This window comes from Pipra filicauda, unplaced genomic scaffold (genome assembly GCF_003945595.2).
Source record: "Pipra filicauda isolate LSUMZ 115617 unplaced genomic scaffold, ASM394559v2 scaffold51_size4534324_pilon, whole genome shotgun sequence".
NCBI classification, from domain to species: domain Eukaryota; kingdom Metazoa; phylum Chordata; class Aves; order Passeriformes; family Pipridae; genus Pipra; species Pipra filicauda.
In genome coordinates this window covers 1601672-1623175 of record NW_024104665.1, presented here as the reverse complement: position 1 = coordinate 1623175, position 21504 = coordinate 1601672, and the positions used below count along the sequence as shown (strand labels likewise).

General features: G+C 37.4%; 1 protein-coding gene across 3 annotated transcripts in view; it reads right to left on the bottom strand.

The window, feature by feature from the left end:
• Positions 1 to 264: 264 nt before the first annotated feature.
• MTA3 (metastasis associated 1 family member 3) overlaps positions 265 to 21504 on the bottom strand; it is a 133645-nt gene continuing 112405 nt past the window's right edge. For 2 of the 3 annotated variants that reach the window (XM_027750298.2, XM_039386972.1), the window contains exon 19: positions 265 to 4623. In XM_027750298.2, the coding sequence (XP_027606099.2) occupies positions 4488 to 4623 (136 nt within the window). In that variant the 3' untranslated portion in view covers positions 265 to 4487. Of the gene's footprint in view, positions 4624 to 17186; positions 17215 to 21504 lie in introns of all 3 variants that reach the window. The other variant, XM_027750300.2, reaches the window with a different exon arrangement.

The following is a 21504-nucleotide window of genomic DNA, read 5'->3' as shown; positions in this document are numbered from 1 at the left end:
GGACTATGAGTCCTTTTGCCTAGATTTCAGCTCAATCCTGAGAAGTCTTCTAGTGTTCCAATGCAAGGACCAATACCTCATGTCTCTCTTTCCCCAACTTTTGAGTCTTCTTTCCTCATCCCCATTTTATCTACTAGTGTTTTTAACTCTCATGCAGTTCATCAGTTTTCAGTCTCTTGACTATTCAATAGCCTACTGTAAAACAGGATGACAGTATCAATCTAGAAATTTAGTTTCCTGCAAAAAGGGCCAAGAGTCACAGAGTTTGTACACAAAGACACTTTAATGCAAATCAAATAGTACTGTTTCATTCTAAGGTGCTCCACACATCCTCAAACACCCAACATGGAGCTTCCCAGTTTTACCATTCCATTGAGAAATTAATATTTAGTCTAAACAACATAATTTTAAAAAGACAACTCTTTAATGCTTCTTGTTTTTATTTAATCAATACTGTATTTCAATACCAACTGTTAAATCTTTATGAGTAACAGGAGCATATTCTTCAAATTTGTTGATCACTATACAGTACAACCTCAAAACTCTTATCCAAAACCCCATGTATTCCAAAATTAGGTTTCCTCCCTCAACATGCAACATTTGAATAAAAAAGTCCTGACTTACTCAAAAAAATTCCACTGTGCAGTTATATAAACTCAGATCTCTTGACACCCCCTCTGGCTTATGAAGACACAGGTTTTATAAAGGACCTTCAAGAGAAAATGAAAAATGCATATTATTTTGCTGACATTTCCAAAGGATTCTAACAATTCCATCACCATAGCAGTACACATATATAAAGACACTGTGTCCAGTAAATCGTACTATGCAATACAGTATTTCTGAAGGACTACAATTGTTCTCTGCAAAGGCTGTGGCATGTTATGCTGTGATTATATTGGAAATTACTGTGCAGCCATTCCATGTTTTAAGCCTTCATAATTAGGAAAGTATCTCTGTTGAAATTATATTTATTAAAAAAAAATTTCACTTTAGATTACTAAAAAAGTGCACATTCTGTAAGTGCAGGCTCCATTTCACCATTTCTACTGCTTGTTTGTTCTTCACTTCAGTTCCAGTTCCAAGTTTTTCATAACACGCTGCAAGGTTTGGACTGCAGAAACAAAGGCTATATTTGCCCTTAATCAAAACACTGTTTTAAAAGATGTTGTTTTCATATCACAAACACATTTCAAACAATCTTGAGTATTTCAAAACCTCCCTTTTCCATCCTACAGAATCAAAATTTCCATCTCTAAGTAGGGGCCTTTAAAAATAATCTGAAAACAGTATACACAATATTTCAAGACAGCAGAGTAGCTATATAGATGAAAATGGCAACATAGACATTTTAGATGTTAATCTTCTTTCTATATGAGGCCTCTGAACACAAAAAGATTGTGCATTTTGCATGGTTTCCTAGCCTCATATTTGTAAGTGGAAAGGCAAATTTTCAGACAGATTTCTTACTCAGCTAACGGGAAAATAAATCATACGGTAAATGCAGCTCTGATGCTGCCTAGATTCTCTTGCTCATACCCATGGTAAGTACCAAACCTCTTGTCCTTGCTTACAAGGTTTGTGTTTATACTCAATGTCATTATTGATGACTGAGATATGTTAGCTGGTTTTAAAATAACTAACTCGGGAAGCTTGATTAAAAAAAAGTACAGAGCTCTGATTTGTTGTGGATACACTGTTACAGTTTACACAGGAATGTGTTATCTTTGCTCACAGTTGGTGAAAAATCTTTTAACTCAACAGAAAGCACGGAATCGCGTGATGTTGTAGTAAGAAGTGTCACAATTTCTACAAAAATTTAAATCATTATGCACAAATGCAGCAGGAACATGTCTTCAGCAGATCTTCCATCAACGCTCTCAGTTGAAATTCACAGGTAAATCCTGTATCCGTCTCTGAAGAACATCTTGCAGGAAAGGTAAGATGGAGAGAGAGCAGGTAAAGACAAAGGTGCAATACATGGCGTGCAGTTTCTCTGTGCACTCTGTGCAGTTTAGAGGAGACAAAGTCTCTGTGCAGCTGCATGCAGAACAGTTTAAAGACAGCAGAAGTTATTCCAGCAATTAGTCTTCTCCATGCCTTACCTACCCCAAGGGTTGGTTATTGCAACCTGTGAAATGACTTTGCTGGGCAGAGGTGAAATTACTTCCAGTGTATCCAGATGAAGCATTTCAGCTTGGAGCAGCAAAGGATTCTTCCTTACCTTGGCTGTTTGATGCAAAAGATAACGGTACCAGGCAGCTGGCTGCATAACAGGGAGCTGTGTTACCAATATATCTTTCCTCAGAGGGAAAGAAGAAAAAAAGACTTCACATCAGACTATTACGGATACTAATACTATTGTCAAAAGCAGAAACACACAGAGATTTTACAAAATACTGTCTAGACATTGGAGCACACTGAGTAAAGAAATAATTTGAGTACAAGCTTAATAAGGCAGGATAAAAAAATCTACAACCTTACAGCTAATGACACTTCGAAAATGAGTCTACTGTGTGTGATTTCACTGATGTCTGAGGGAGCTTGTTCTGTTAATGTTTTTCATACTTTCAGTCAAACAGATTGCTGAGTAATCATGTTTTCTTTATTTTAATGGGTGAGGAAGGTATTATACAGAAGGTGTTTCCATATGTTGCAGTTAATAAAGGCAATCCTTAATAATAAGAGTAGGTTGTCTCTGCTCAGCTATCTGATGAAGAGCCCTCCTGTTGAGAGGAAGAAGCAGATCCTGTGCCTAGAAGATACTCCTAGGGCTGTACAGTTCAGTGGCTACTGGAAAGTTCTGTAAGCAGATGAATCACAGGTCTTCTCCAACTGTGTCCAAATCAGTGACATTCACTAAGGTGTTCAGGGCACTAGGAGCAAGCACTTCATGTCATGAATCTCTCCATCACCCTTTTCTTGCTGGTGAAGGACAGTGGACAAGACCTGGATCCATCACTCCAGAAAACCATCAGCAAGTCCCCTCAAGAGGTCAGGGTGCTTTCATCTCTGAAGAAGCATCTGGGTCTCCGTCTCAAGAGCTCAAAATCCTACACGGAGAATACAGCTAGCTATAGGCTGAGGTCACAGATGCTCTTTCAGACTGAAACCATAAAATGCATGGGGGAAATAATTTTGGGGGCATCACTCAGAGGGTATGACACAACACTTACATTTTTGTCTTTCTAACCCCAAAGCTGAGTGCACATCCACAACTGGATGAAAACCTCACAATTATTACTACACCGTTAGAGCTAAGTAGTAAAGAGGGAGGAAAAAAAGGTTTTGAAGCTCATCTCAGTTTACTATGACGCGTTCAGTGTCTGACCACATCGTAAAAAGCCATACAGAATCCAAACCTATTGAAGGACAACTTGCCTCAGATAATTGACACATTACACAGCAGTGCTACACGCTGGTTTTCTCTGGATTTCAAAGTAGGACAGAGATTGTTCACCTGTAAGTACCTGAGTAGAAAAAAGACCTGCCTCTGTTGCCATTCCCACTTTCTGGGAGACTGACAGTTTCCTACGAGCAGTTTCAAAAGGCACATCATCTCTCCATGGTAAGTATCCACCTGTAGCCTTACATTTATGAACTTCAAAGCATTCTGCAAGACATCTTTTTATCCAGACATATCAAAATGTAGAAATTATTTTGTGGAGAGACATTTCTAATAGGAAATAGTTTATTTCTTCATGTTTTCTGGGAATGGTGTTCTGCTGGTTTTCACTATTCAGAATAGACTTCAAGAAATGCAAAAAATACCCAAAGAAATAAGTGGATGCTTGCAAATATATAGATGATAGGACTAGCTCTTACACATGCAACTAGTCCAGCTGGATGTTCACAGCCACACATAATACTTTCCAGGATTTTAATCAAAGCTAATATGGCCTACATTTTAAAAATTGGCCACTAGTTATGGGCACTTCCTAATTCAATCAAAGTTTCAGAACTGCTAAACAACACCTTGTCCTTGTTTCAGGGTCTGGATGCTCAGCAGTTCAGAAAATCAAACCCAAAGTGACTCAAACCAATACTGAAAAATATCAATGAAGTTTGTAGTTGTTTTTGAAAATGCAACCCCTCAAGGCTAAATCCCATTTTAAAGACACTGCAATAGTTTTGAAAGCTGCATATTTTTGTATTGAGCCACTAGGAGGCATAGACAAATGTGGTGGGTGGACTCTGCATCCATACTCCTTCAGTGTGGTCAGTGCAAACAGTTCCTCCCTCATCAGCTAACACTGATGATTGGGAATAGAGGGAATCCGGGATAGGTCTGCACAGTGAACCAGAAGTAGCCCTTGCAGAGGTGAGGGAAAACAAGGGCTGCTGTTGGATCCTGCCCAGAACACACAACCCAGCCACAATATCTCCATATAGTGTTTCTGTCTCAAAGATGTGTGAAGTACTGTTGTATCTGCATTCACAATTAAACATGATTTTGAAATTATTATGGTGCTGATGCTGTTATATCTTCAGTGCATGATGGTTCCTGGCTCTGTTCGTGCCTGCCTATTGTTCATGAGAGACTTTGTCTTTGCAATGATTGAAGAACAAGGTGCTCTGGAAGCTCTTTTCAGCTGTGATCTGGTGAACTTCTTACGGATTTTTCTGTAAGGAGGGAAGGAGAAAAGGAGGGAAAGAAGAGAGAGACAACAGAAGAGATAAATCTCAGTCTTTAACAGAAGACTGCTCACGAGCCAATAACAAACGTAACAAATACTCTTACCAAAGCAGGAAGGTTAGTTCATTGGAAAACACTTGCAGTCAACAAGAGTGAGCCCTGTCCATCAATTGATGATTCACAGTTGTCTGATAACGACTCAGTGAAAAGTGGGTTGGTGTTAGACAATATTTGGACATTAGTATTTAATTACATGAAATCTTGGGCCAGAATGCTCAAATCCTCACACGTGTTTATTAATGTGGGGAATGAAGAAACACAGAAGAAGGAACCTTGTTAGCACCCAAGTGAATGTGGTACCTCTGAAAAAGTGGTGGAGTGGGAGCAATTATTGTTATTTGCACTGTATCGCTTCTGCAGACAACACATAAACTGGATCTCTGGGCTTTCTAACTAGGGCCATTCAAGTGCAGTAAATTAACTTTCATTTTAGACTTTCAGATGAAAAATCAAACATATTAACTACAAGTGGCCACGTTGTTTGTATTGTAATCTTATACATTCAAGAAGCATAAAGTCTTGCTATGTCTCTCTAGAGAGACTGCTCTGTTTCTCTACCATTATAAATCAATAACCACAATGCTGAGTGTATCCAGGGTAGAGTATCAGAAAACGCAGAAATAGCACACATGAAGTATGCTAAGAACTATCTTCATTGGCAGGGCCCTGAATATTAGATGCTACTGGAAAACTACCTGTTTTCTGAATACACTCAAGTCAAGAAACCCAGCTTTCATTTAGGTAGTTTTATAAATTACAGGGATTTTGAGCTTCTGGAAATGAATAAAGCAAACTGGAGCCTCTAACACTAAATGAGACCAGGTTTTCTAATTCAAGCTTTCTGACTTGAGAGTGTTACCTACAAACTACAGGGTGATGAGGTGCCCACCTGCATCAAGGTTCTGAGATGGCAACTCAAGAAGGGTTTTTCCCTTTCATCTAAATGGGCTGTTACCTCTCAAACTGAAAAATAGCGGCATGTGACATTGAAAATACAGGATCAGTTCCAAATAAATTACACTGAATTCTAAAATAACAATTTGCATATTAAATTCAAACACATATTTAGTTACAGGTTGAGTGTTACTCAGGGATATAAGCTTCCAGTCAAGTAACTGGGCCACAGAAGAGAACATAAAGAAAAAAAAAAGGCACAAAGCAGGAGAATATACTCTGGTAATAGAGGTTAAAGGAAGGCTGAAAAATACACCTGCTTTGGTTAATATATTTTAAAGGTTCAGAGATGTATTCCTTTTAAATACCTGAAGGAAGGATGTCTTCATGGCTTGGAATAACAAATTACAATTTAGCATCATTCAGCAATAAGCACAACAGAAGAAAAGGAAAGAAATCACTAGAAAGTTAAGTTTAGGCTTTTCACACAACCCCACGAAGAAAAAAACCTTATTATTTAAGTACTTACTTTACATGGGCATCTTAAACTAGGCCTAAGAAGATACTAAGCTGATTGACAAGATATCACATACCTGCTAGAACAGTAAGATCATAGAAATGTAACCTGAGATGGGCAGAAACGTGTATTTTTAAAATAATGAGACAACTGGGTTTTAGAAATTCATGTGAATAGACAATAGTTATTATCCATACTGATTATAAATAGGGATGATTTCAGCAAAAGCTTACAGAACTGGATCCCTTTTGATATATTTGTTTGGAAAACTTCATATTTATTTACAGAACAAATGTGGCTATTAATCATTTGAGAAGCCCATGGTTTACAAAAATATCTGATAATTGTCTGCCCTTCTGAATTTTTAATAAGGCAACTTTATAAACTGCCAAGAAGTTCCTACTTATGAAAGCAATTTGCAGCAGATACAAAATGTAAGGACACTAAAGTATTTGAGATTACAATTTGTGATTATTTTGTAAGGACAGTACAGTAAAATAAAACATATAGTCATTCTCATTAAATACTGGTTCAAAACCAGCACGGAGAAAGGCAGAATAAGAAAGTCATCACATCATTACATCAAGTACACCACAAACAGAGTCAACTCCTCACTAAATATAAATGGAAGTAGCTCTACGTAGACTTTCAGAACAACTACTCTGGTGTGCACTCTGCAAAGACAATCCAGCACTTTTATTTAAACAGGATTGTGAAAATGCTTCCAGGAATTAGCTGTCTGGGATACAGTCTTTCAGAAATAAAATTGGATGAATGGAAATCTCCACTGACTTCATTAAATGTTATAGTTAAACAACCATTTCGCTAAAAGCCAAAAAACTGTTCTTTTTACTGCAAAAAAAAAAATGAAGATGGAGGCAATGGACTCTTTACACTGCAAATTTAGCATCTAAATACAGTAAAGATTTTTGAGAGGCACTCATCAGGTTTTATAATTTTTCAGAGTTTTTTTAACACTTAAACATGCAGGTTGTAATAGTAGCTGATGAAAGGCAGGAAATTCAAAGATAAAGTTGTTGTCAACCTTTCACTCAGAGCACTTCTCCCTCCTGCAAGGATACACTGAACTAAAGGCAGAGTCACCTTTAATGTTCAATTTCCTGCCCCTTTTTCACTCAATACCAGCCATATGTTTTCATTACATAAAGCTTTTATTTGGTGATGGCAAGTAAATTGCTTTAATATCAGTATCGTGGGTAACATCCTTTGCAGTTGTTATGAAAGAGTAATTGCCATTTCCCCTGCCTTTTTTTTCTTTTGACTTTTGTACTAGTGTTTGAAGCATGATGCACTACAGACTTGAAATGCAAATTTGAAAGTATTTTAAAGCCTCTGCATTGTACTTCGAGCCCTCCCGAGACCAAAGGTCTGAGAATGAAATAAACTCTTAAAAGGTGATCAATATATAAAGCCACTGTGCTCATTTTTATGTCAAATGTGATGTACTGCTGCTAATGTAGGAATAAGAAACATTCTTTATGTCTGCATGATACTTCAATTAGTAACTGCAGAGAAAGGTATGTAAGACCCTTGGCACCTCCTTAGGGAAATATGGAAATGTACCTAAGTCTTAATAAAGGTTTTGATGAAGACCTATCGTCTCTTTGCAAGTTTCATACACAGACTGAAACCTACTGGGTAGAAGTAATAGGTTGTATAGAGCATTTATGCCATGCTTAAATTTAATCAGGTGAATCATTTCAACTAATCAACCCTTTCTCAGGATCCAAGTGCATTCCATGTAACTAACCATCTGGTGAAGTTAAATACAATCCCATATAATCTGTTATGTCCAGATTTCTCAGGAAAAGGATAGCTGGTAACAAAATTTCACATTTGTAAAAGCTGACACAAAGTTCCCTTCTCTAATTATGCCCCACACTAAAACCATATCAATTTTTAAACCTGAATAGAATAAAGACAGGTGACCTCCAATTAATGTTAGTCAAGGATATGTTTTTTAAGCCTTTTGTAGTAGGAGATAAAGGCATTACTTGTGTTTGCTTTGTTGATATCAAGCATATCTTTTTAACACTATATACAAACTGTTGTGCATCTGTCTTGCCTCCTCTGCATTAGACTCACAGTTGTGATGACTAGACCAACTTTGGTATTATCAGCTATACCAACAGTACTTAAGAAGTAATACAATAAATACAATTTATGGCAGAAGTTTTTACTGTGAGAGACATGAATTGCATGTATAGGCTCACTGACATTTTAGCAGGTGACAAACCTTGTTTTGAAAGAAACAAACATTTTCCTATGAAGAGGAATTGTCCCCAACACATATGCACTTTTGCGATGTCCATAACTCTTCTTAAATACCAACATCCAGAAGAGCTTTTGATTCTCCGTTTCCACTAAAAATACATTAATGACCTAACACAAACCTGGACATAGTATTATTTTTCACACTCTCTTTAAATTAGTTTGATATTTTTGCCTGAGTCTTTCCTAGACTGATGCTGTTTGAGCAACATTTTTCTATATAAGAACTAGGGCTGTAGAAATGTATTGTTACCTAATTGTTGCTGGTAGTACAAGGAAAATGCACAGGTCGGCAGCAGGAGTAAGAAAACCGATTCCCTGGACAATCATAGTTGAAATTCCACCTAATCTCTCAATTGGGGTAAAGTATTCTGCTATGACTTGCCAACCGTAAACAGCAACTTAAATGTGCTGGATGCATGAAATACTGCCAATGCTGGAAGGCAAAATTTTGTGTTCTGGCACAAATTTTATGTGAAACTTGCAATCAGTCTAACACCATTGAGCTGTTCAGAGAGAAAAACTAAACTAAGAAAAAAAAAAAAAGAAAAAAGGGGAAGTTGCTGCTGCTCCGAGGCAATGTAAATTTTGTGCAATGTAAATTTTCAGTGCAAGCTCAAGGCCAGTAGGCAAAAACAACTATCTAAAAAATAACCATCATTCCTCAGGGGTTTTAGGTGAAATTATTTCTCATTTCTCTCAGGGCTTCTTGTATCCAGAGGTACATTATAACTATTCAGTGAATTAAATTACAGGAGGGGACACTATCTTAGGAAGCTGATAGGCTTTTTATTAATTTCCACAGACTTTTAAAGAGAAGTGAAAGGTCCAAATGTGTCCAATGCTGTCTGCTCAAAGAGAATTTAACAGGGATAAAGCTGTAGGCGCAGATCCTTAGAAGCCTGACAGGTTACAAAGACTGACTCACAGCACTCCCTACATTTCTACCTGTGTGGAAATTAGAAGTATTTTAATTAACTATTTGGCTAGCTGGTTTAGACTTTTTTTTTCCTCAGCACTTTCAGGGTAAAGCTTTCCCATATTTCATTAAAATTTTATCTAACCCCAAAATGACAGAAACCAGGAAAAAATACATTTGGAAGGCAGAAGTGGATTGATATTAACACACCTTTTAAAAATAAGGTCCTTGGGAAATGTTAATTCACAAAAACAAATTCAAAGTTTTAATCAACATGCGGCTACCAGAAAGCTGTTGCCATGAGCCACGTAGTTGCATTATAAAACTCATACAGATGGCAGATAGAGTGATACGACCTTTATAAGATTAAAGAGGTGCTGCTGTAGACGTGCCAACATCATCTAAAAGTTTATCTTATTTTTCTCCTGCTAGCAAGGAAATTTTTTCCTTTGTAGGTGTTTATCTTCAAATTTGTTTTCAGTATTTATGGAGCAAGACTGTTCTCTATGAACAATAATTTTTAGACACACCAGTTACAAATCACAGTGTCAGGTCTTCCTAAGCAGCTTAATATAGAATTTTTTCAAGTATCGCACCACTTTGAGGTTTTCTCTGATGTTTTGTGTTTCAGAGCAACAGATTATAGCTACTATGTATATATAGAAAGCCATAAATAATGGGGCTTAAGCATTTTCTTTATTGGGAGGAAAAATTCAGGTCAAATGTTTAAAGCACAGAGTTCTCTGACTGTGTCATGCCTGGCCCATTGTATGGCACAAGCCACCTCTCTGTCTCTTTCAACCTACTGCTGATTTAAAATCTACTCAGATCAAAATCTCCTCAGAGCAGAAGCCATCTCTTTGTGTGCATTTTTAGAGTGCCTGGAACAACAGGAACCTTATCCACTATAGAAATGATTTCTATCCAGTTTTACTGCAAACAACTGTCATGGCTTTTGGAATAATCACCTCATTCGATAGATTTTTACATGCTTCCATTTCCCCTGAAAATAGTACATTTCATTAATAGTTTAAAGTGCTTTAGGATGCTAGGAGGGAAGTATTAAAGAAAAGTCTTATTCTCAGCATCACTATTCATTTTTCAGTTGAATGCTGGAATCAAGGAAAACTTCTAACCCCTAAGAAATATTATAAAGAGATGCTGTCACACACCAGTCATCACATGAAGACTAAATCTAAATCTTAACCATCAGCAAAATTTTCCTCACAGTTCACCTCTGAGCTCAGTACTTTCCACCAAGAGACTAAGGTTACCTACTGTTGAGACACCAGTTTCGGTACAGGACTGACTTATCAGAGAAGCCAGAAGCATGGAGGCCATACCAGATCATTTGTGGTAGGAACAGCTAAAAAAAACCAAACCCTTGATCTAGTTGGTAAATGATGGACACCACAGAGCTCAGCATGGACTTGCCTTTGTGTGTTGGGTGGAGCTTTGTGAGCTCAGCAGGGACAGTACCTCACATCACTCACCACGTAGCAGTGGTGATGGCAGAGCCATGCATAGAGCCATATTCCTCAGACAGTCCTTCCCTCGAGGAAGGGAGGAAAACTTGTATTTGGATTTACGGCATTTCATCACAGTGTCCAACTTTGTAGAGTGGAGTAGAACCACCAAGTCCAAGCAAAGGTAGCTCGACAGAATGGGTAAAAAAGTAAATTATTCACACTCCTTAAAACCAAACAATGGCTCAGGCTTCAACAGACTTGTAACCTGAGCTACAAGACAGCTGCTCTGCACCTTATCTGAAATTCATTAGCCTTTCCTTAGTTACCTTACACTGCAAAGGCTGCAAGGCAGGAAGTGTGCTCTACTCAATAAAGAGTTGCCTAATCTCTGTTCCCTGTTGAACGAACACACAAGATCACTGAAGAATTGTCAATACACAGGCACTCTGGGGTCCAAGGATCCAGAAAGCCTTCTACAGCTCACAGGCACAAACATCAGCAGATCTCAAAGCAACTCCTTTATTCTTCCTAACCACATCAGCAGGGTGTGGATGAATTCCTACAATACATAAGTTTATACTCTACCAATAGGAATTTTCAAAACCATCTATTTATTCTGTAGAAGGATGGCCATTCTGTATATTGATTAAATATCACCTGCTATGAGATGAAAAAATTACCCACATGGCAGCATATAATTTTTCCTGAGACAGGTAAGAAATTAGAGAGAAGGCTCATCAGAGCTGGCTATGCAGAGTGGAATGCAATGCTGCTTTCAACTACTCCCCAAATACCTTGCATATTAATTCACAATTTCAGCCTTATCCCAGACTCTAAGATGACAAAAAACATTCAGAACATATCTTCTGTTTCTGGCTTGGGCTACAAGCATTTAGTGCCATTTCCCTGGCAACATTAAATACTGGATTGAAAATTTTCAAAAATACTGTGTTACTAAATAGGCTTATTTAAGTCCAAGATAAGAGAAAGCTTTCTATAATATGGTCCAGAGGGGGAAAAAGAGATACTTTACTTTTGCATTTTTATTAGTATTTTTCTTTCTATTTTTCCTTACCTTTTTGATTACTTCAGGGTAGGTTTCATCTGAGGTTTTTGGCCTGAACACTGTATTTACAGCATTACAGCTTATAATATTATCTAAGGCTAATAAAGACTAACATTATGCTTTCTTTTTATCAATTATGCATTTACTTTTCCTGGAATAACATATGTACAAATAGAGTATATTTGGAGGAGCTTCTTGGCATCCTGGTTACTTGCTCTTAAGCAAGAGCCGAAAAATAAAAATTATTCAGTTTTACCAGAACCAGTTGGAGAGCAAAAGTTCCCTCACAAGACCATCTCCTGGGGCCCTGCTCCACACCATCAACCTCTTGCATAATCAGTACTTCTCTGTGCATAGAAGCTCCAACACAGGATACCCATTGGAAATTTGTACTGTGGCATTGACAGAGGAAAGCTTTGCCACAGAACAATTTGATGTTAACTTCTAAGGTCATTTTCATGTCAAAGACTGGATTTTTTTTTTTTTTTTAATATTCATGTTACTGAAGGTCTATTTGAGTTCATTTTCTGGCACTCATCCTGCTCTGCACTGTTATGGTCAGCACTTTTCATGTCAGTATCTCACACTGCCTGCTGGACTGCTTAATTAAAAACTGCACAGCATCCTAAAGAGTAGGTATGCACCAATATTATTCAAGCTAAATGACAAAAAGGTGGAGCAACCCAGAGGTTAAATTACTTGTCTGGTGTCTCACAGTAAGCAATAGAGGAATTTTAAAGTTTGGATCTGTGCTTTCTCCACTAGAATAACACTTCTATTGTATTTTGTCAGGTATCTGTTTTAGCTTCTATCCATAGCATAACTTATGAAAACAGCCAGTCAGGTCTCCTTAGATGTTTGACAAGAGCAGTTAGCTGTCTTTGTGATTGATTTTCACAGTCACAGTCATTATGTTCTCTTCGGTATTTCATATTTAAAATGCCCATGTAGTTACTTATGCAAACTTTTTCACAAAAAGAGACCAACTGATACTTGTTTTTCCACACTTACACTCATGCCAGAGGGTCATGAGTTTAAAAAAAAAAAAAAAAGAAAGAAAAAAAACCACACCAAACAAACTATCAGGGAAAATGTTAAGAATAAATGATTGAATACATACACTGAAATATGGACTAGCTCAGAATTAAATCCTCTATCTGTAATTTGAAATGAAGACTCCAATAGGGGACAATTTATAAATTAAATTTAGTGGGCAGTTCTGCGTGAATTTTAAGACTGTGAGGATCACTGACACAGTATTTTTTAACATATTCACCATAGTACATATGTCACCATTTTATCATCTTTTCTGCTATTTAACTTTATCAACCATGTGTTCACCACAGGACTCACCTAGTTTCTCTGTCTCTATGCACATTATCGGTGTATATTTCTCTGCCTTTCAGTGAAGTAACTCTTAACCTTGTGTCCAGCTTCTACTAGTATTGCTCATATAGCACAGAAATTGTAAAGAGCAAAAAATATCCCTGAGGACTGATATTGTGGATTTTGAGGATTACAATCTCAATAGCTAAGATTTAATATGATTGATAAACCTCTGTGGTTACAGGCATAGAAATGGTGAGAACAAACTGATTTTAGCCCTAAACTAGTGTTACTCTAGCCTCGCTATAGGTAACAAATGTATAATTAATCTTGGCTTTATATTTTCTTTGATACTTAAAGATGCAGATGGCTACATTGGTCAGACAAGTTCGCATTTTTATTGTTATTTTGTATGTTTCCCAAGGCTTTGAAAGAGAAATTGGCTTCCCATACAAAGATGATTCTTTATAGAAAAATTTCTTCTTGTTCAACACCAAATTGGTTTTAACTCCCGCAATAGAAGACAGTCAAATATTACAAGATGACACATTCCCATGGGGATGTGGATTTAGGGAAAAGCTAAGCAGCAAGCTAACAAAAAGCTAAGCCCTAAGACTTTCAGTTAAAACATCCGGTAAAGAGGATTGGGTTCAGCTACATAAAATCCTTTGTGCAAACACAAAAGACAGCTTCTGGAGGAAAACCTTTCAAAATGGCCAACCATACCACAGGAAACTCAAAAACAAAAACCAAAAAAAAAAAAAAAAAAAAAAAAAAAAAAAACCACCAAAAAAACAAACAGGTTAAAAAAATTGCATGGCATCCCAATTTAACATCTGATTTATAAGATGTATTACAGACTATGTGATGTACTCAAGCTGATGGACGTTGCTCAGTGGGAGTCAGTAATGGATTTAAGAGCTTTGCTGAATTGGGTCTGGAAGGTCTAACAAAGGTTTATGGAAAAGTCAAGTGCTTATACAGGAGCCTCTCCGCCAACATCTGTGGTTCAGACAATTCTTAATGCACTTATTATCAACCCTGTATTTCATTTGGGTTTTTTTCCCTCACAAGTTTCCCAAGACAATAAAATTTGGCTCATTTCAGAAACTATATTTCCCTTCCCAAATATAAAATTTTCTGGCAGTTACCATCTGAATGTGAAAGGACTTTTGTCAAAGGCAGTGGAGAAGATTGCAAGTGCTTGAGTAACACCTCTAAATGTGCCATTGCTTTTTAGCTGAGTCATGTGAATTAACTACATTCAAGCTCCTACCTCACATGCAATTGCAAAGTATACTTTGGTATCTAAGCCACCCTAGAGAGGCAGCATATTTGAATTTCTGCTCACAACAGGGTAGCATCAGACAAGATCGTTTTACAAGAGCCAACAGTGTGACTTTTCAGGCAGAAGTAACTAGGTCATTTACAACCATCTGTTCCCAGCCTCAGCCTCCCTGCAGTCATCACCGAAGCTGTGCGCTAATTAATTTTCACCTGCTAATCAGCAGAGACAGCTCTGAAACTAACAAATCATCCGGTTTTAGTCAACAGATTCTGGACTACTGTGGGTGGCATTTCAGTGAGACTTTATTACCAGTAAAAATAAAGAGTTTTCTCTGAAAGAAGATCCCCTGTAAGGCTTCTGACCTGCTCCGTGTACAACAGCCCTGTGAAAGAGTGAAGAACACTGCGTCTGATTCTTCAGGTAAAGAACTAAAAGTACACTGGTAATTGCCTTCAGATCTTCAAAGTATTGAGGCAGCTTCTTAATTTTGATATGAGGAGTTAGGTATACAAATGTTTGGATTTACAGACTTAAAAAACCCGCTTGAGGTCTCCTGGGAAGTCTGTGAGGGAGCAGGAAATGGAATCATGTTTTCCCAAGTCATAGGCAGGCACTTCAACCATGGCAAAATCCTTCCTCTACCTTGTAGTTTTAAATATGACAAGTAGCTTACTACGATGTAACTGAAACTCCATTTTAAACTGTGAGAGGATTAATACATAGCTCCAAAACAGAATGATTGTATTTTATTTGTTCTGAAGACAGATAAAGCAAAACTCATAACAGTATATGCTCTTCAAACCTACCAGTTCCGTCTAATGGCACATCTTATTATGAGCTCTGAGATTTTTTTTTTTATATACATGTTTTCCCTGTAAATAGCTATGATTCCTTAAGTTAAAAAAATATTCACATTCTTCAAATGAGTTGATTTTAGTTCCATGGAATGATCCTGCTTTTAAAAACAAACATTTTCATTATCACAATAGCGTTACTTTGATTTAGTAGGTACTATAAAAGGCCCAAGAGGAAAAACTCATGTAGGTAAATATTGAAAGAAAATGTCTGCAATACCCATGAAAACTGCTCAATGAGAAATGGCAAGAGATTATGATCTAGAGTCTACCCTGCCGCTTGCGATTCTGTATCACAGTACCTCAGCTAGGGCTCAGAAAAGTATGATTTATAAGTTGTGAACAGTGTGCAGCATTCATGAATAGTTCACACTAAATAAGGTCAAAATAACAGTTCCCAGAAACTATTATTCTCTCCCATGAGTATATAACAACTTTGAACAGGAGCTAGCCAACTAGGACATCTCCTGAATGGTAGCAAGGACGGTTCCTCTCCAAATTCCCCATACGCAGTATTGTCACAGTGACTGGAGATAGTTGTCAGTTCACTTGTGCTCAGCTGTGGCCAATCAATAAGATATTTGCAATCCTATCATCCTATCAGCAGAAATTAGACAAAATTCTAAAGGATATGTTCTGTAATCCCTGCTTTTCAAGATGTATGACAACTATATAACACAAGAGAAGTAAAGGAACCAGAAAATTAAATCCCTGGAGGCTGATTTTTTTTTTTTTTTTTTTTGTTAGAGAGCTGGTGCATCACATTCTCAAGCTCGCAGCTGATGCTCCAAGAGTGCAGCCAGGCATCTTCTTGCAGGCAGTCACAGGACTGGAGTCTAATGGCCACAATGCCATGCAGGTAAGAAACAAAAATGCACTATGCCCTGGATCCAAATATGGTGTAGTTAAAAACCAGAATCCCAATTCAAATCAAAGCGCCTCATCTTTATGAAAAGCAGAGGTCAGCCCTGTGTGTATATTAAAAATACTTTTTTTGATGCACAATTTTTTTTGCACATCTGGAGACAACTGGAAAAGAACGAGTAAACGTACCCATGGACATTTCTGTGATAGAAATTGCACATGTGAAGAGGAAGAAGGAGAAGAGCAGTTAGCACTGGAACTCTGACTTGGATATAGACCTGCACTCCTGCACAGTGTATCAGACCCCCAGGCACTGAAGACTTACTCCTCCAGTTTTCCCTTTTCTCCAAGCAATGTGCTACAAGTGGTAACTCAAACACTGTGCATGACCTTATTTAAAACACACATGAGAGGGAGAAGGGGCAGATCATTCATCATTCACAACTCTTAATTTTGCCTTGGGTTCACTGAAGTTGTTTTCAGTTTGCTTTTAAAGGTACAGGTTAGGGTCTACACTGATAAAGCTACACTGCAGAGAGTGATGGCAGTATGAGCAGGAGCATGGAGGGCTGTGAGCACTAGCATGGCTGTCCCCCACTTCTGTAAGAGAACCAGACCACTGACAGCATGGCAAGACAACATTTTGCAGAAGCTGGTCATCAGCCTCACATTCTCTTCTTTCTGAACATGCAACTTTGGTTTTTAAGCTTCTTTGTGTGTGCTATGAGACATGCATAAATAAAAATGAGTGGTATCAGGTAATTATCACAGCAATTGTGATATCCTTATGTAGTATCTCAACAAATCAAGGGAAGCTTTTCCTTTTGGAGACAGAACATGAAGTGAGGAATATGAAAATTGCCTATGTAATGCTGCCACAGGGATGCCTCTCAAATCATTTTATCAACAAGAAAGAAAGCCATGTCTGCTGGTAACAGCTAAAGATCATGTTCTAATTTTAGCAGTTGCAGTTAACTCATTCCCAATGGAGTTGCACTTACCGTGAGAAGATTTCTAACTGCTTCAGCACTGAAAGGAAACAAGCATCGAGTCATTCAACTGCAGATCTATATGCAAATATGCTTTTTGGCCCATGAAGGGAAAGCATATAGAATCTGCTGCTGTAATGCATTCAGCCAAACATTTCCACACATTTCTTATAATGCAAATGCTGAAAAAAAAAAATAATTCGTTTACCAACCAGTGTTTCAGCTGTCCCTACACAAGTATGATCATTAGCATGCACATGCGCTCTGTTACGGACAGAGCATGCATATAGGGACTGTATGCACACTGCATGCCTAGAATTGGTAGGAAAAGTTTTAATCAATAGATACATTCACCTTGACAGCCAACAGTTCAACAGTTATATTAATAATTTTACTCATAGATTATGGTTATGTCTTATATAATGCAAGCGATATTAAGCCGATATATTACATTTTCATTAAACTTATGAAGACCATAATATGAACTGTTCATTTTTTTTCAATTATTATTTAGCTCCCAGAACAGTGATTCTGCATAAAGAATTTAACTCCACAGAATATGGTAATTTCCTGCATTAACCTCTAGCCAGGCCTACAATAGAATCCACATCACAGCTAGTCACCCATTTAGTAGAATGTCCTGAATAAAATTCTTTTATAGTTATGAGACTTTTGGTTAATCCTAAAGCATGCATTTAGTGCTAGGACAATCCTAGCAACTAATGTTTAAGTATACTAAAATGAAATAAGGAGATTGTCTTGGTGAGCAGTGATAAACATGAGGCTCTTTAAAGACGGATTTTTCAATTAATTTTGTAAACAGATTTATACTTTGGATTAAGATCTTGAGCAAGTTATTTCATGAAATGAGAATTCCTTTTTCATTCAAAAATAGTACAAATAAAGAAAAAAACACAAAAATGTTACATCCAGCAAAGATCAACATAAAATTATGATGTAATGTCAAAAGGTAAGAGTTCTAGAGCTGCCACCTTAGTTTTCTGCCTAGATTAATCCCTGCTGTGAGCCTGTGACTGAACAGAGGCGTGGAAATCCCATGTGAGCTGGATGCACAAAGTCATCAGGAAGGTTTTTGAATGGAGAGTGCAGCTTGACACTAGAGATGAAATAGGAAAACTGGGGACCTCTATATTTATTGGCAAAATTCACTGAGCATGGTGATGGGTATTCAGGAAGGAGATCAGCACATACATATAGAAAAATTCATAAGGATGATTCCTTCATGCCACTAATACGTAGGCAGATGGAAAAACTCTGTCTATTCCCCAGACTAGCCCTGGACTGTAATAACAGGGGCTAGGCACTGTGCTAATGTGCACAGTGCCTGGCTTTGCAGAGGCAACGGGGCTGAGAAAGAGGGAAATACAAATGAGAATTATGCTGCCATTTTTTCCCAGATGTGCAGATATTGAAAAACAACAGGGGAGGAAACTGCATTCAAACAGTTAAAACTTTAAAAAAAAAAAAAAGCTGAAATGTATGAGGATGCACATTACAACTTATATAAAATACATTCCTGTTCTACTCTGAAGGCCAGATTAGCACCTAAAAATATGTTGAACTTCAGATGTAAACTCCACTCTTTGTATTTCAATGATACATATGTTCATACTAAATTTTAAGTTTACCTGCAGGCACTGTTGAACTGTGGCCTAAGTGCAGAGTGAAGGGCACTGCCCTAAAATTGTAGGGTAATTCCAAGGGTTATCTTGGAAAGTTTACATAAGTATTTTCACTGCTCTGAATATTTAGCTCCCTACTCATCCCATTGCTACAAATATCTTGAATCTGTGAGCAATTAGATACACAAGAGTTAACTTTATAGAAATAAGACTGCTGCTTAAATTCAGAGAGGAAAAGGATGATAATTTCTTTAAAAATATCTTCTAAAATGGATCTTTAGTCATAAATACATATATTTATCTAATCTATTGATGAATAATAATGTTTAGAATGATCGTGTGCATCTTTGGTTTGATTAACTTGAAATAGACTGGTACCTCATTTAGTTTAGGAGCAATAATATTATTCTTTTTTTCCTCAGATAATATCAACAGTCTGTTGCAAACTAAAAATTATTTTCCCTTTTGCAGGCTTCAATTATAATAAAAAATATTTTTTCCTCTTGCTATAATTAGCACGTGTCTCTCTTATATGTATTTTTAATGAACAAATTCACATGATAAAACAGACTGGGCACGAAACAAGTGTCCTAAAGAATGAGTTGTTACCTTACATGGAGTGATTATGTCTGAGCTGAGTGTTCAGAACCTAATGGCTGCAACCTGGCAACAGATTTTTATTTTTTACTTTTTTTTCTTTCTATGTCAGGACTGGGTAAATTGTGTGCTGCTTTTTCAAACATCTCCTTCTAGATATCTCTTCCCATTGCAATTATATTGCATTCAACCCATCATGGAGGTGCTGAGCTAAGTGATCTATTAGAGGTTGGCTGTCATAGACTAGTGTATTCCTCCACCTTCCTCCAAAGAGCAGAGCATTCAATTGTCATCTTGGACATTAGTACATTCCTAGCAGCTGAACCAGGCAGTGCTTTCCACTTGGAGCTTTAAAGGCTGGATACAATCGTGAGCCCAGACAAGAACAAGCTTCATTGCCTCTTTTAAATAATCTTGGAGTAAAGGTGAAAGGAACCAAAGGAAAAAATTAGAAAGAAGAAAACACACCTGAGATAGGGAAGGAATCAAGGGGGACGGGATGGGGACAGGAAAAGAAAAAAAAAAAAAAAAGGAAAAGCCCTGTGAGAGAGAAGGAACAGAAACTGAATTCCAAAGGATAAGAAGTTGTTGTCTCCCATTAGTTATAGCATTGAAGATTTATGTGAGAGAGGCACTAACACTTGGTGTGTTGTTTTCACAGCAGGAAGGTGGCATCATATGTACTGGCATCAAACTATGAGGTCAGCTCCTATCGGACCAGAAGCAGCTGTACTGGCAGGGCTCAACCCATGCCAGTCCCTGAGCATTCCCTGCTGTGTTGCAACAGCACCTGTCAGAGTGATGCAGCAGCACAAGTTCAGGAACCTCCTTGTTTGAGGAGTATCAGTGAGATTTAACTGTCCTATGTTCCCCATACCAGGAGATTTCAAATGTTACTCTTTAAGCTTTTCATTATTTGGAGAAGAGCCACAGATGCAGAACCCCGAGGACTAAGTCCCTTGTTTACACAGTGCTAGTTCTGCCTTGCTCCCTGGCCTAGATATGGTATCTACAGCCAGGGAGGGGGATTTCCTGGGATGAGAACAAGCAGAGCTATCATGGTTGAGGGATTTGCAAAGGCAGGCCTCATCTCACCATACCTTGACCACCTTGAATTTAAATATCTAGTCTAGGTAAGTTGTTTGGGCTGCCTCCAAGATCACTGGGGAGTCGCTGTCAGCGTAAGACTCATCTCACCCTTTCACAGGTACTTCTCTATAATAACTGGGAAAAAATTAAATTGAAAATTCTAAAACTTGAAAAGGTTGCCAGTCTCAGGATATAATCACTAGGGATTAGTCTGATACTACTAAGCTCTTTGCATCAAACAACTCTCATAATAGTGAATGCCATCAATCTGGGCTGGAATCAGAAGCCTAAGAGTTCATCAGCCTCCTACCACTCTCTGAATTGTTGCATTCCTCATACTAGAGCAAAATGAAGTGACATATTTAATTGATCTTGAAATAACGATCAAATTGTCATGTGCTAGTATGTTAACTTTCCTAGATGAATCTATCATTAATGGGATTAAATGTGTATGTTTTCCTTCGTTAGCTCTATATCTGCATATGTTCTTTCTCTTCCCTCTTTTATTATTTACATTTTTCTTCAACTATCAGCTTTTCTAGGCTTGTGAAATAATCACAAAAGTGAGAAGCAGTCTGATGTTACTCACTACAATAATCCCCTTGCTTAAGCAAGATATTAAAGGTTTTTAAATAACAGGCCCAGCAAGCACAGTTTACAAAAACAGACTATAACTTCTTATCTTAGTCTGAATTAAATTAGGGAATAGCCAGATCTTAAAAGGGAAAGAAAAATAAAGAGGAACCTCCAGAAAACTAGTGATTCTTCTGTGATATCAAGCTCTACCGGGAAAAGCAAAAGCTCATTAAATTTTACCAATTAATCTGTAAATGAAAAGCTGAAGAAGATTATCATCATAGTTGTTTTTAAAGGAAATCAATTTCTAGTCTGGAAAAGATGCTATTGGCTGTATATTTCTCCACTGTGTGCTATTTTTCAAGTTCTGAAAATTTTAGAGTATAACCTACACTGCGGATGCATTTATATTTTATTGAACAATC